Here is a 13,301-nt window from a genome sequence, read left to right as displayed (position 1 = left end):
TCTATCCTACTCTGGGGAAACAAGCAGCAACAACATTCACAATAAATCAATTCATTATTATACTCAATAAGAAGCCTCATTGCTGTGGATAAGAACAACCGTCTAAACCTCTCTGTGCAGCTTCTTTGCAGGATGAACCTGCTACTGAAGCTGCCCCTGTGCTGCACTATAGTGCTGTGGAGTGGGTGGGTGTCATTGTCCATGATCATGTGTGTCTTAGCTTGCAGCCTTTTTATGAATATGTCCTGCATTGATTCTAGACTGCAGCTGATTGTAGCACTGGCTTTCTTGATGATTTTGTCAAGCTGGTTTAACTCCTCCTTGGCCCATTCCAGCACATCCCCGCTGTAGAACATGCAAAGCATTTTGTCACCGACAATATCTAAGCTTTCCTAAAAAATACAGTCTGGATTGGGCTTTTTTGTAGACACTGTGAATTCTCCTTCCAGTTCAGCTTGTTGTCCACTATTACACCCAAGTTCTTGTAAGAGTCAACAATACTAAGGTCTTTACCATTAATACAAATTTGATTGAAAACATTTTTTCCCCTAAAATCTACCACTAGCTTTTTGGTCTTTAGTAGATTCAGGTCCAGGTAGTTGGCCTCACACCATGTCACAAAGGACTCTGTTGTTTCCCTGTGGTGAGCATTGTCTCCTCTCATGATACATTTTACTATAGCAGTCACCAGTTCATTGTTGTGTGTAAAGACATTTGTGTAAAGGATAAACAGGAAAGGTGACAGGACCGTCCCTTGCGGGGGCCCCCATGTTTGTTCAGTCTTACGAACCGTGGTCTATTGATCAGATCACAATCCATTTGATTATGTGTGGGTTGACATGAATGTTCGTTAGCTTTTGGGCCAGCAGGTGGGGTTGTATGGTATTGAATGCACTGGAGAAGTCAAAGAATATTGTGCTCTGTGGGGGAGATAGAGAAGAGCATCTTCAACAGCAGTTTTAGGGCGGTCTGCAAATAGCAAAGGATCCAGGTAGGCTGCCACCTAGGCTCTTAATAAGGGTATTCAAACTTGTTGGATCATAAGGTAATAAAGATATATAAATGAGTCATATTCTTCCAAAATCAAGGGATTTATTTTAGTCATAATTCTATAACACCTATCCAATTGTTTCAGATAAGGACTATTTGAAATCCAAAACAATACTTCAGTTTGTTAAATGTTATTCATTTGCAAAAGATGGACAGTAAATGAATAAGGAAAAACATTTGTCTCGCTTTATTGCTATTACAAACTGTACAATATTTGATGCTAAATTGAACACCTAATAGAATAACGCTGCAAGTATGGATGATAAGGTAAGTTCAACATGTCAGGAAACTCCTGAACATGCACAAACAGGAAACAGGAAACTCCTGAACATGCACAAACAGGAAACAGGAAACTCCTGAACATGCACAAACAGTGCCTCCTGTTGATAGGCTCAATGACATCAATTACAGAGATGAACTAGGTATCTATTCAGTCCTGAAACTGTTAAAGGCCATGCTCAAGATCTCATTTTAAGTAAGTGGTCTGTATGGAATGTCAAAAGAAGACTGTCCAGTAGCTATCCACACTTTCCACCCTACTGCCTGCCCCTGTGGTGTCCCCTAGTCTCCCCAGGTGTCTCTGTGTTCTGGGGGAGGTGGCAGGGCTGTGTGGGGTTCGTCTGAAGGGAGGACAATTCGCGGGCACGACGCCGTCTGGATGCTTCTCTCCAGGCCTCCCTCTGCTGTCTCTGAGTCTCTTCAGGTAGATCTGATATCAGCACCCTCTTCTGATAATACCTGAAGAGAGAATGAGTATGAACACAGGCTCCACAACACAGATACACAGCAATCTAGGGCTGTCGTAGTAGAACTGCCCAACCTTTGCTTTTGGATGTGCTTATTGTTTTCTCGGTATTATCACTGCATTGTTGGAGATAGAAACACAAGAAATTCGCTCCACCTGCGATAACATCTGCAAATAAACTTTGATTTGATAACCAGTCATAAATACAGACCGTGCGCAAATTGAAGTAAGCCTAAACCTTGGTGGACAGTCATCATTTTACATTTCAGTAGATGTATGTATTTTGTCTGGATTGGTACATTTCCACAAGGAGATTAAAATAATGAATGACGCTGTTTCTCTGCCTTAAGTCGTTTATTTATCGGGCCTCTCACACAGACAGATGCTTGATAGAAAACATGAACATGCATACAGCTGTTGCACATTTAAAAAATACTATTATGGCTAAACAGAGTTTGGAGAGCACGCCTCTGTGGTGTAGTGCAGCTCGCTCTACTCTGTCTTCTTGGCAGGTGGCTGGTAGTCAGGTTCCATGTCCTCTTCATCTCCCTCAGTTCTATCTCCATCGTCTTCTACCACTTCCACATCTGCAGCCCTTTCATCCACTCCTTCCCCAGTGCTAACATCACCCTCGTCTCCGTCCTGTCCCGCTTGTCCTTCCAGGACACTACCACTGGTGGCTTCTGTGGAGTTGTCAGGCATATCTGTTTGAAGAAAAATGGCAGGTATTTTTTATAAATAATAAAATAATGTAGCATACATTCTGCAATCTTCACCTTAATGTGTTGTTACACAGAGGGGAGTTGTTGGTATATGCTGTTGTATGTATGTTGTTGAACGTATACTGACTGTACAAAACATTAAGGACACCTACTACCATTGAAAGGCACATATTTTGTCTTGCCCATTAAACCTGAATGGTACACATACACAATCCATATCTCAATTGTTGCAAGTCTTACAAATCCTTCTTTAACCTGCCTCCTCCCCGTCATCTACACTGACTTGAAGTGGATTTAACAAGTGACATCAATAAGGGATCATAGCTTTCACCTGGATTCACCTGGTCAGTTTATGTCATGGAAAGAGCAGGTGTCCTTAATGTTTTGTACACTCAGTGTATGTTGTGTATGCTGTTGAGAGTGGAGAGTAACTTACGCTTCAGTAAAGATTCATAGTATTTGAGCAGCTCCTGGAGGCAGTCCTCCTCCAGACCTGGCTGAGGGTTGGTGGGCATCATGATTTCTACTCCCCAGCAGCCTCCACGGGACTGCTTCCCTATGAGGAGGACGGGCCTAAAGCCCAGAGCATGCACTTTCCGGAGCTGAAGAAGACAAAGGTTTACATCATTATTTCAATCAGATGGCTGCTAATCAGCAATAAAATGGGAATTAGTTCAATTCAAATGGAAAAAAGCTAAGAATGTGTCCAGAAATGTAGAGGGTTACCATTATAAAAAGTGAGTCCAGGAACCTGGCAACGTTGTTGTGCAGGATGGTCTTTCTTGCCCACTCCATCAGTGTCTTGTCCATTGCCTTATTGCGTAATTTGTGGTATTTCTTGAAAGGCTGCACAGCTTTGCAGCTCTCACATATTTTAGAAGCACAATTTAACAACTTTTTGCAGTTGTCACACACCTTCTTCGTTGAGCCATGAGTTCTATTGGTTCAATTTGATAAAGAATGAACAAAGAAACAAACAGAAACATGTCAAGGAGAGCACATGGGTAGTACATTTGATTTGACAATAAACAGTAGATGCAGTCAAAATGACCTCTTGAACAGGTACCCTGAGTGTCGCCTATTACAATCAGCTAGATTGGGTGAGTTTTGATCATAGCCTCCCCACTTACTATTAATCCCATTTAAGTGCAACATTGTTTAAATAACCTACCCAGCAGCAGAGCGCACACATCAAGTACAGGTTGAATGAATGGGGGATTAATGGAGATTTTATTGATTTATGGCCAATTGTATTTAAACTTGCTTAACATTTTACTGTAATTTAAAGTGCAAAATTGATTAGCTACCAGTCAGAAAAAAGCACTGCACTGTAAGGAGTAAACAAATTCCATTCCTCAAGATAGATTGGCAATGGCAAAATGCAGTTTAATCCAAAACAGGACGTTTTATCACAAATAAGTAATATTGAAAAAGATAACAGCAGAGCCTCATGCAGTCTTTGTAATTCTATTATTAAATCATCACCATATGTATAACAAATCACTGTGTATATTTAATGAAAAATAACTCCAACATATACTGTATGTTTAACCATTTATTTCACTGAGCCTCCTTTGGCCCTTAAAATGCTCAGTTTGATCATGTGGGTGTTAGGAAAAACATTTGAATACAGTATTTACATACACAGACCAGATTGTCTGATAGTGGGCTCTAGACCATCCTCCCTTACCCAGATGAACAATCATAGGTCTATTATAATTAGATCACATTGCGACGTCATGAGGTGGGCCAAAAAGTTCCATCCCAACTAGACAGGTACTTAGACAAATTCCAGGCAATTTTCAAACAGCTCTTACACAAAAAAGGGAATAATTTTCACAATTTCTATGTTTTATTTCAACCTCATCGTGTGGAAATATATTTAAAAAAGCAGGAAAATCAAGTTTAACTGCACTGCCCCTTTAACACTGTAGGGAAATGGAAACTCGTTACGAACAAAATAGAATTTATCACACTGATTTTGTTTACAATAAGTCTACAAAACGTCTTAAATCTGTCAACAACAAAAAACACTTCCGGTAATCATTTATAACGTCATTATAACATAAAAGTTATACAATCACGTTTCCCCATCACAGACAGGGCCAGCCAACAGAAACATAGGACAAATATTCCAAGATGCATATCATGATAGATCTCAATTGCAATCTGTAGTGGTGATTGATTGATATTAAACAAGAGCAACATTTGAAGCTATGCATCATGTATGTGCATCCTTGTTTGTATCTCCTATGAAACTGGTTCTACCATTCAAATTCAGTAAGGTCTTTGAGGAAGGTGGCAACTGCATCGGTCTTCCTTTGCACAACTCTTCCAGTCCTGCGGCTCACTCCGGCTTCTGAATCAAGGTATGAAGAGCATTTGGTTCCTTCATTTGGGTTGATCCCTACTAGAAACCTAAACAGTCAACATGGAAGAGTTAGTCAATCCAGGCATTGCTTTCACAATTCTTTAAATTTGGGTTGTAAAGCTACCGGTAATTTACCAATCTACCTGAATCTTCAGTCATTTTGTTAATTAATAGAAAATGTATGGCAATCTATTGTAACTTTGGTCATTTATACTTGAATAACTTAAAGAAAAAAAATAATGAATACTATATATGAATACATATGTGTCCATATTGTCCATGAGTTTCTAGTAGATAGACTATAAGGTTCAAGAGAAAATAGCCGAATTAATGAACAAATCTAATTAACGTTATTTTCAATTAACTCTGCAACTCTTCCAACGATTTACTTTTTACAACTGCCCCCAGTTTGATGCCAAAACATTGACAACAAATACATACTGACATAGTAAAATAAATAAGTGTGTAAAAAATATCTAAAAGGATACTTCATGCTGAAACCCTCATATTAAACACCAATGATATTGACTAAATTGATGGATTATATTTAGGATGTTTTACAGCTTTGTTTTTCTATTTTAAAATCATCTTTAATTATTTCATATATTTACATGTGATAAAGCCACACAGAGGGCCAGAGATAATTACAGACACCTGTGATAATCTGAGGTACCCAAAAGGGCCACTATATGTATTGTAATGGATTACATAAAATCCTTGAAAGATACCAAAAATCTGGTAGTTTTGTGGTAAACGAAAGTTTCCAGTAATATACCCTCCCTTTGCAACACTAAGTAAGTCTCTCAAAACTGAGATACGCAAAAATGAAATGTAATTTAACGGCAAGGCATGCAAGACAAATGTAAGTGCTGGATCAATAAATGTTCAATACTTGCCTCTGAATAAGCTCCAGTGTTGCTGATGCTGTCTCCTGGTACTCTGTATTAAACACGTAGAAACAGCCGAAGAGAACAGAGAGGGCAGCAGCAAAGTCGGACTGATTTTCCAAAACACAGACCACTCTCCCCTCGATCGACACCATCCATTTAGACGAAGCCAGCAGGGAACTCCCTGAAGTATACAGTAATAATGATTGTGTTACACAAGATATTTTCTAATATAGGCCTACACAATATATTTCTGTTCCACCACAATTAAATATTACAGTATTTAGGCTAGAATTCATCTTATTGTTCTATTCTTCTGTGTAGCGTTAACATTATGTAGTTAAGTACCAGTATGTATTTCTGGTGGTTTATCTAGCCCCACCATGGTCATAATCTGAGTTCTGAATATGATCATCTCCAGTCCATACACAAAATGTTGTCATTACCAAGCATGATAAGTCTTGGAGTGGCCGGCAAATGCAACTGCGCCTCTACATCCATCTGGGTGTCATTCACCTACATTAAACACAAAAAGAAGGTTGTTGAATCCTGATATGATCAATCATGTGTGTAAAAGCACAGTATAATGTATATAGTCCCAGTATGAAACAATCAGAATACAATGTTTTTTATTTGAATAAAATCACACACAATAACTTACATCAGCCAAGAGGAAGAGAGAGTCCTCTTTCTCTCTGAAGTGAGACAGCACCAGAAGAATGGCGGCACAGGCTGTGAGGTCCTTGTTGTTACTGACGTCACCTTCAATGTCATTGAGGAGACTTTGGATGCCTCTCCTCCAGTTGGGTTTCTGACTTCGGAAGAAATTGACAATGGTCTTTCCCTTGCTCAGCAGAGCGTCACTGAGGCAGCGGTCGATCTCAACTCCAGTGAGCATGTGGAAGTGGGCGCAGAGCCATCTCTTGGTAAAAAGAAAAGGCCATTGTTCCTTGACGTCACCGATGCTTGGGGCTGGCCATGCATTTATCATGTGGCGTTGGTTAATGTACGTAAGCCTCATGAATTCATCCACATCTCCCCTGTCCACACCTCTGGGGCCTGCACTGTTGAAAATGGTGGCCATAATCTGTCTCTTGTTTTCCAGGGACTCAGGAGTCTCTCCTTCCGGAAGGTCCTGTGGGTGCCAGTTGATGCACCCATAACTATCCACTTTTGTTCTTGCTGTTTTGGCTTGTCTGTTGCTGTGTTCCCCTTTTTTGCTCGTCTTGGGTCTGCGTATTCTATTTTCAGTGTTCCGGTTCACATGCTCCACTCTGGTCTTTATTTGGGTGAGCAAGGAGGAGTACCTTCTGCTAAGCAGTTCCCCTTCTTTTGACAGGTCTGCAAAGCTCTCTGGATATTCTGCAACTATGGCTTTGGCTATTTCTGCACATACTTTCTTGTTGGGGTTGAGGCAGTGTACACGCATTGCATCAACGGTGATCCTCACCATCAGCCGCCTATCTGCCGCCTCAACTCTTCGTCCCTCTGCAATGGCTCGCCTGAGGCTTTCAGGCGTCTGCTGCCAAGGGACATGAAAGTTGCTGATCCAATCCTCATCATCATCCTCCTCCTCCCTAAAAAGCAATACCAATTGCATGGGATAAATTGATGGTTGCTTGCGTGGCAAGTGTTCACAGTGCTATACAAAGCCAATATGTTATTATATGTTTATTTTTGTCTGAGCCAAGATGATTTGGTACCTCCAATGCATCCCGGTAGAGAATTATTGACAATGATGATGGGAGGTTCTTGTAACAGTCCATTTTCATTCAAATTTGACCATTTGTCATGTCCTCATTAGCAACAAGATGGATAATTTTGTACTGGTCTTTCACTGTTGACAGTCCAAGAATAGGTGTCAGAGTCTCTTTGATAGGGATCTACTGACAGAAGCATATCCTGCCTGTAGCATTGGAACCAAGACATCTGAGCTGAATTGGCTCAACATAGTGTCCGGTTAGACCATAAACCTTTTCCGTTTATACTTTACGCAGACCTTTCGTGACAATCAATGATTTAAAAAAAATATCTATTAACTTCATTGGGATAGGGGGCAGCATTGGGAAGTTTGGATGAAAAGCGTGCCCAGAGTAAATTGCCTGTTACTCAGGCCCAGAAGCTAGGATATGCATATAATTGGTAGATTTGGATAGAAAACACAGTAAAGTTTCCAAAACTGTTAAAATAATGTCTGTGAGTATAACAGAACTCATATGGCAGGCAAAAACCTGAGAAAGATTTCCCACTTCCTGGTTGGATTTAAGGTTTGTAGTTTAAGTGATTGCCTATCCAATATCCTGTGTCTGTGGGGTCAGATTTCACTTCCTAAGGCTTCCAGTAGATGTCAACAGTCTTTAGAAGTTGTTTCAGGCTTGTATTGTGAAAGGGGATTGAATAAGAGCTGTTTCAACAAGTGGTCAAGCTGAAAGACTTTAGTTTAGTCTCGCTCGTTCTCTTTCATTTCTAATGACAACGGAATTGTCCGGTTAGAATATTATTGAAGATTTATGATAAAAACATCCTAAAGATTGATTGTATACATCGTTTGAAATGTTTCTACAAACTTTAATGGAACTTTTTTGACTTTTCGTCTGGACTTTGTGCCCGCGCTTCGTGCATTTGGATTACTGGACTAAACGCGTGAACAAAAAGGAGGTATTTGGACATAAAGATGAACTTTAACGAACAAAACACACATTTATTGTCTGACATGGAGTCCTGTTAGTGCCATCCAGTGAAGATCATCAAAGGTTAGTGATTTATTTTAACGCTATTTCTGACACCTCTCCTTCTTTGGAAAATGGCTGTATGGTTTTCTGTGGCTAGGCGCTGACCTAACATAATCGCATGGTGTGCTTTCGCCGTAAAGCCTTTTTGAAATCGGACACTGTGGCTGGATTAACAAGAAGTTTATCTTTAAAATGGTGTATAATACTTGTATGTTTGAAGAATTTTAATTATGAGATTTCTGTTGTTTGAATTTGGCGCCCTGCAATTTCACTGGCTGTTGGCGAGGTGGGACGCTCACGTCCCGAACGATCCCAGAGAGGTTAAAATATTCTCCCGACAGTGAAGCACTGTTGATTTTAACACCATTTGTCATTTAGCAGACGCTCTTATCCAGAGCGACTTAAAGGATCAATTTGGGTTAAGTCCCTTGCGCAAGGGCACATCGGCAGATTTTTCACCTAGTCGGCTCGGGGATTTGAACAAGCAACCTTTCGGTTAGTGGCCCAACGCTCTTAACAGAAAATATGTTTTTATGTGAAGTACAGTAATGTTACAGTAATATAACAGGAAGCTTTATATTACGGAAGATTACTGTATTGTTTTCCCACCTTGAAAAAACGCCCCATATTATAATGTAATCTACTGTGTTACACTGCAAAACAGAGTATTTTACTGTGGATTTGTCTTTCACAGCACAGATAAATAAAAAAATAACTGACAACCCAAAATCCAGTCAAAGCACTAAAATATGCTAAACATGTCAGAAATATTGCATGCTCCGTGTTTTGCAAGACAACTTAATTAAATTGAATCGCAATTTAAGTGAAATTGTGGACACCCAGACTGTGTGGATTAAAGGTCATACCGGCATTTTGCCCTCTCCTTGTAGGCCCGCAACTTCTCAGGGTCAGCACGGATTCTCTCTCTGTATTGCCGCTGTGTCTCTGCGGTTGACAGCCTCCCTGATGTCAAGAGACAATAGAACCGTATTGTTATTGGCATGATCCTCTTAAACCTGAATTTAACTTGGATTTTACCATGAACTGCGTAGCAGACAGTTGTTTTTAAACCCATAAGACCCCTTACAACTTTACAATCCCCTCACCACTCCACTATAAAAAAACACAACAACAAACAGAAAAGGACAGAGACAAGACACACAAGCATACTTTTCACATGCTCTGTCGATGTCTCCTCAGACAGTTCTGAACGTCTATCGCCTGGACTCTGGCTTCCAGCAACAGAAGACGTTCCATCAGACTCTTTCCCCAAGACGTGCATCGGGCCTAAGCCCTCCTGTTGTTCTGCAATGCTCTCCTCACTCATCTCCCATTTGATGTAGAAGGACCCAGTGTCAGCAGGCTCCTCTTTTATCACTGGGCTGGTGACTGGAATGGCTGATGGGGACTGGCTTCTGGCTCGATCTGCTGAAAGCCCAGGAGTCCCTGCATTGAGACCTGGGATTGAAACAAATACATGATATCTAAAGCAGGGGTTGGTCACAAACTGGCCAGGTTTGAGCATAGACATGTTCAAATTGCCTTTACCAGCAGGGCGGTTAAAATGAACAAGATTACAAGATGTCTCATCATAGGCGTTGCAATGCTAAATGGGGCAGTACCTAGTACACAATGATCATCTGCAGAGCATATACTGTGGAAAGTTGGGTAGTTAGCTACATGACCTCATGTACCAGATTTGTCTCAGTACTGGCAACGGCATTACTTTAGCATATGGGGAATATCAACTATGAATACATTCATCCTCATGATATCATAGTGTCTATAATGATGTACACACTGACATTTATGCACCGGTGACTTGAGTGGGAATGTACAGTATTATGAACTACTGATAACCAAGCAATCAGGACAGAGCTACTCACTGGGGAAATCCATTCTCCAATCATTTTCGCTTGCCACCTCGTTCTCATGGCACATCGGTTTCCCAAAATCTCTTTCTGGTGAAAGTCCAGACAATTCAAAGGATAGGCCTACTCGAAATGTTGTTAATTCGTCTTCAGCTTTTTTAAGCTTATATTTAAGGGTTTCATTTTCTTTGTCCCTCTCTGCCACCTTCCTTTCATATTCCAGTATTTTGGTACTGTTCATATTGTAAATAACATCCATGACAGTATTTACCGCTGTTCTGATAGCATTTTCCACTGCACGAGCGTTTTCTTCTTTATGTAAACAGGAATTCATTGCTCTACTTGGGAGATTAAAAAAAAAACTTTAAAAAAAACTCAACTTGACAACCTTAGGTTGTGTGGGTTTCTAAGTCGGCCAAGTCACAGAGTGAAGCAGCTGATAACTAGCTAACCCTTTTGTCTGTGACACTAACATTACTAGCTAGCTCTGCTGGATAAACAGTCAGCAGCCAACAACTCTACCGATGTGTGCGTCAGTTTGTAACCCTTCAGTGACAATATTATCAAAGAGAGAAAGCGAACGAAAACGTGGTATTTCAAAGGCACTCACACTTGTATAAAATATTCTGAAGAAAATTTATTTGACATGTTTTAGAGAGCAAGTGTATAACAGCTCAATGTTCACCTCGAAGTTCACTTCCGCCGCGCCAATCGCGCGCGTCACGTATCAAATGTGTTTGGGGTGGCTCAATCACAGCACCGTCTAGTGGTAAATCAGTGAATAATAGCAAATGGTGTACAATGTGAATTAATTTACCGACATTTCCAAATAAAATAAAAACATAGAACATTAACAGCCCGAACCAATTCATTGAATAACTATCATTACAATATGATACAGAAATCATCCTCTCAAACAACAAAGGAGATATCAAGAAATATGATCCCAAATTCCCATCTTTGTTCAGCAGCCTAAACTCATCTGTGCAGGCCTAATCCCCCCTACTGTCTGTGGTGTCCCCTAGTCTCCCCAGGTGTCTCTGTGTTCTGTGGGAGGTGGCAGGGCTGTGTGGGGTTCGTTTGGAAGTAGGACATTTTGGGGGCACGACAGGGTCTGGATGCTTCTCTCCAGGCCTCTCTCTTCAATCTGCGGGTCTCTTCAGGTAAATATGATATCGACACTTTCCTCTGCTGATTCCTGAAAAAAAAAAGAGTGAGTATGAACACAGATTCTTCAACAAATGCACATACACATGATCAAAGATAAACAAATTGTATGCTCTGTTTTCAAATGTCTGAAATGAACGTCTCCATGTAGGACAATGGAATTAAGATTAATTTAATTCAAGTTAACGTCAATATTCTCATCAAGACTATATTGAAGGTGGACACCCAGACTGTGGTAGTGAAAGGTACAGTAACCTATTTACCTGCGACGTTCCTTCTCCTTGTAGGCCCGGAACTTCTCAGGGTCAGCACGGACTCTCTCTCTGAACCTCCTCTGTGTCTCTGCGCTTGACAGCCTCCCTGAGACAATAGAACCATATTGTCGTTGGCATGACCCTCTTAAACTTGATTTTTTTTCTAATCATCATTTCACATGCATACTTCTCAGATGCCTGGTCGGTCTCTCCCCATACTCATGTCCACTCTGGCTACCAGCAACAGGGTGAGTTCCATCTCTTTGCCTGATTGGAGTTCCACCCCTCTGCTGAGCTTCATACTCTTTTCCCAGGATGTGTATCAGGCCTAGGCCCTCCTGTTGCTCCCCAATGCCCTCCTCACTCATCTCCCATTTAATGTAGAATGTCTCAATGTCAGAGGGCTCCTCTTTTATCACTGGTCTGGTGACTGGACTGGGTGATGGGGACTGGCCTCTGGTTAGCTCTGCTAAAAGCCCAGACTCTTCTGCAGAATGGGAGGTATGGTTCTGGTGATGGGACGTATAAATAGTTGATGCCCCAGTGGGAAGAGCTGTGTCTTTGCACTGGGAAAAAAACCTGTGGAGGAGTCCTTCCACCGAGACCTGTGATCAAAACAAAGATATTTGGACAAAAGTAGGGGTTGGTAAGTGCATGTCAAAGAGCTAAATATTGGGATAAAAACAATGGGGACAATACTCACAGGGGAAATCTATTCTCCACTCAGCTTTGCTTGACACCTCGTTCTCATTGGTTTCCCTCTTTGCATTTCTGGTGAAAGTGCATAAGTGCTTGACCTGACTTGATGACATTCATTTCCAGACAATTCAAAGGAGCCTCGCAATGCTGTGACCTCAAGTTCTGCTGTTGTAACTTTGCGTTTCAGCGTTTCGTTTTCTTTGTCCTTCTCAGCCAACTTAATTTGGTATGCTTGTATTTTGGCACTGTTGATACTAGAAATAACACTCACAATAGTATGTATCGCTGTTCTAACTGCATTTTCGACTGCTCGAGCGTCGTCTTCATTTTGTAAAACAGAGAACATTGCTCTACTATGGAAATAATTCTTTTTTTTTTAAACACGAAAGCCGGGCACTAAAGACTGCATGTGCACCAAGCAGTGCTAACCGACAGCTTCAAACACAGGTGATGAGATAACAACAAATTGGTAAGAGAACGAACCGGCGGGATTTCAAAGGAACGCGTTAATACCAGAGAAAATAATACATTAAAGAGAACAGACACAGTTCATGTTAATTATCTCCCAACACCATTCACATCCGCATGTATTAGGTCTTTTAAAGGTGGTAGCGAAGTCACAGCGTCGTCTAGTGGTAGCTAACTCAATTAATAATGATTTTGTTTCAAGTTCCACGTTTTAATGTCACATGCACAAGTACAGTGAAATGCCTTTCTTGCAAACTCAAAACCCAACAATGCAATAATCAATAACAATGTATCACTAGAAAGGAACACACGTTAAATAATAATAAGAAATATGA

The 13,301-nt window shown here is 40.8% G+C and overlaps 1 protein-coding gene across 1 annotated transcript; it reads right to left on the bottom strand.

The window, feature by feature from the left end:
• Nucleotides 1–4,059: 4,059 nt before the first annotated feature.
• LOC106605294 (uncharacterized) lies at nucleotides 4,060–13,107 on the bottom strand. The gene is made up of 10 exons (XM_014200770.3): nucleotides 12,503–13,107; nucleotides 11,987–12,404; nucleotides 11,809–11,905; nucleotides 10,394–11,576; nucleotides 9,678–9,965; nucleotides 9,374–9,470; nucleotides 6,437–7,352; nucleotides 6,222–6,291; nucleotides 5,785–5,959; nucleotides 4,060–4,935 (listed from the first exon to the last, which is right to left on the bottom strand). The coding sequence occupies exons 4-10, from the start codon at nucleotides 10,710–10,712 to the stop codon at nucleotides 4,782–4,784; spliced, it is 2,019 nt and encodes a 672-aa protein (XP_014056245.1). The 5' UTR covers nucleotides 10,713–11,576; nucleotides 11,809–11,905; nucleotides 11,987–12,404; nucleotides 12,503–13,107; the 3' UTR covers nucleotides 4,060–4,781.
• Between the last annotated feature and the right edge of the window lie 194 nt (nucleotides 13,108–13,301).

The sequence above is a fragment of the Salmo salar genome, chromosome 05 (genome assembly GCF_965601325.2).
Source record: "Salmo salar chromosome 05, fSalSal1, whole genome shotgun sequence".
Lineage (NCBI taxonomy): Eukaryota > Metazoa > Chordata > Actinopteri > Salmoniformes > Salmonidae > Salmo > Salmo salar.
Note: the sequence above shows the minus strand (reverse complement) of the source record. Positions and strands in the feature narration are given on the sequence as shown.

Bases quoted from the DNA above. Each gene is read 5' to 3' on its own strand.
- LOC106605294 (XM_014200770.3), bottom strand. From the start codon at position 10,712: ATGAATTCCTGTTTACATAAAGAAGAAAACGCTCGTGCAGTGGAAAAT. The intron at 9,966-10,393 runs GTGAGTAGCTCT...TTTCAATCCCAG, and splicing joins TTGGAGAATGGATTTCCCCA to GTCTCAATGCAGGGACTCCT. The intron at 9,471-9,677 runs GTATGCTTGTGT...TCTTGACATCAG, and splicing joins ATCGACAGAGCATGTGAAAA to GGAGGCTGTCAACCGCAGAG.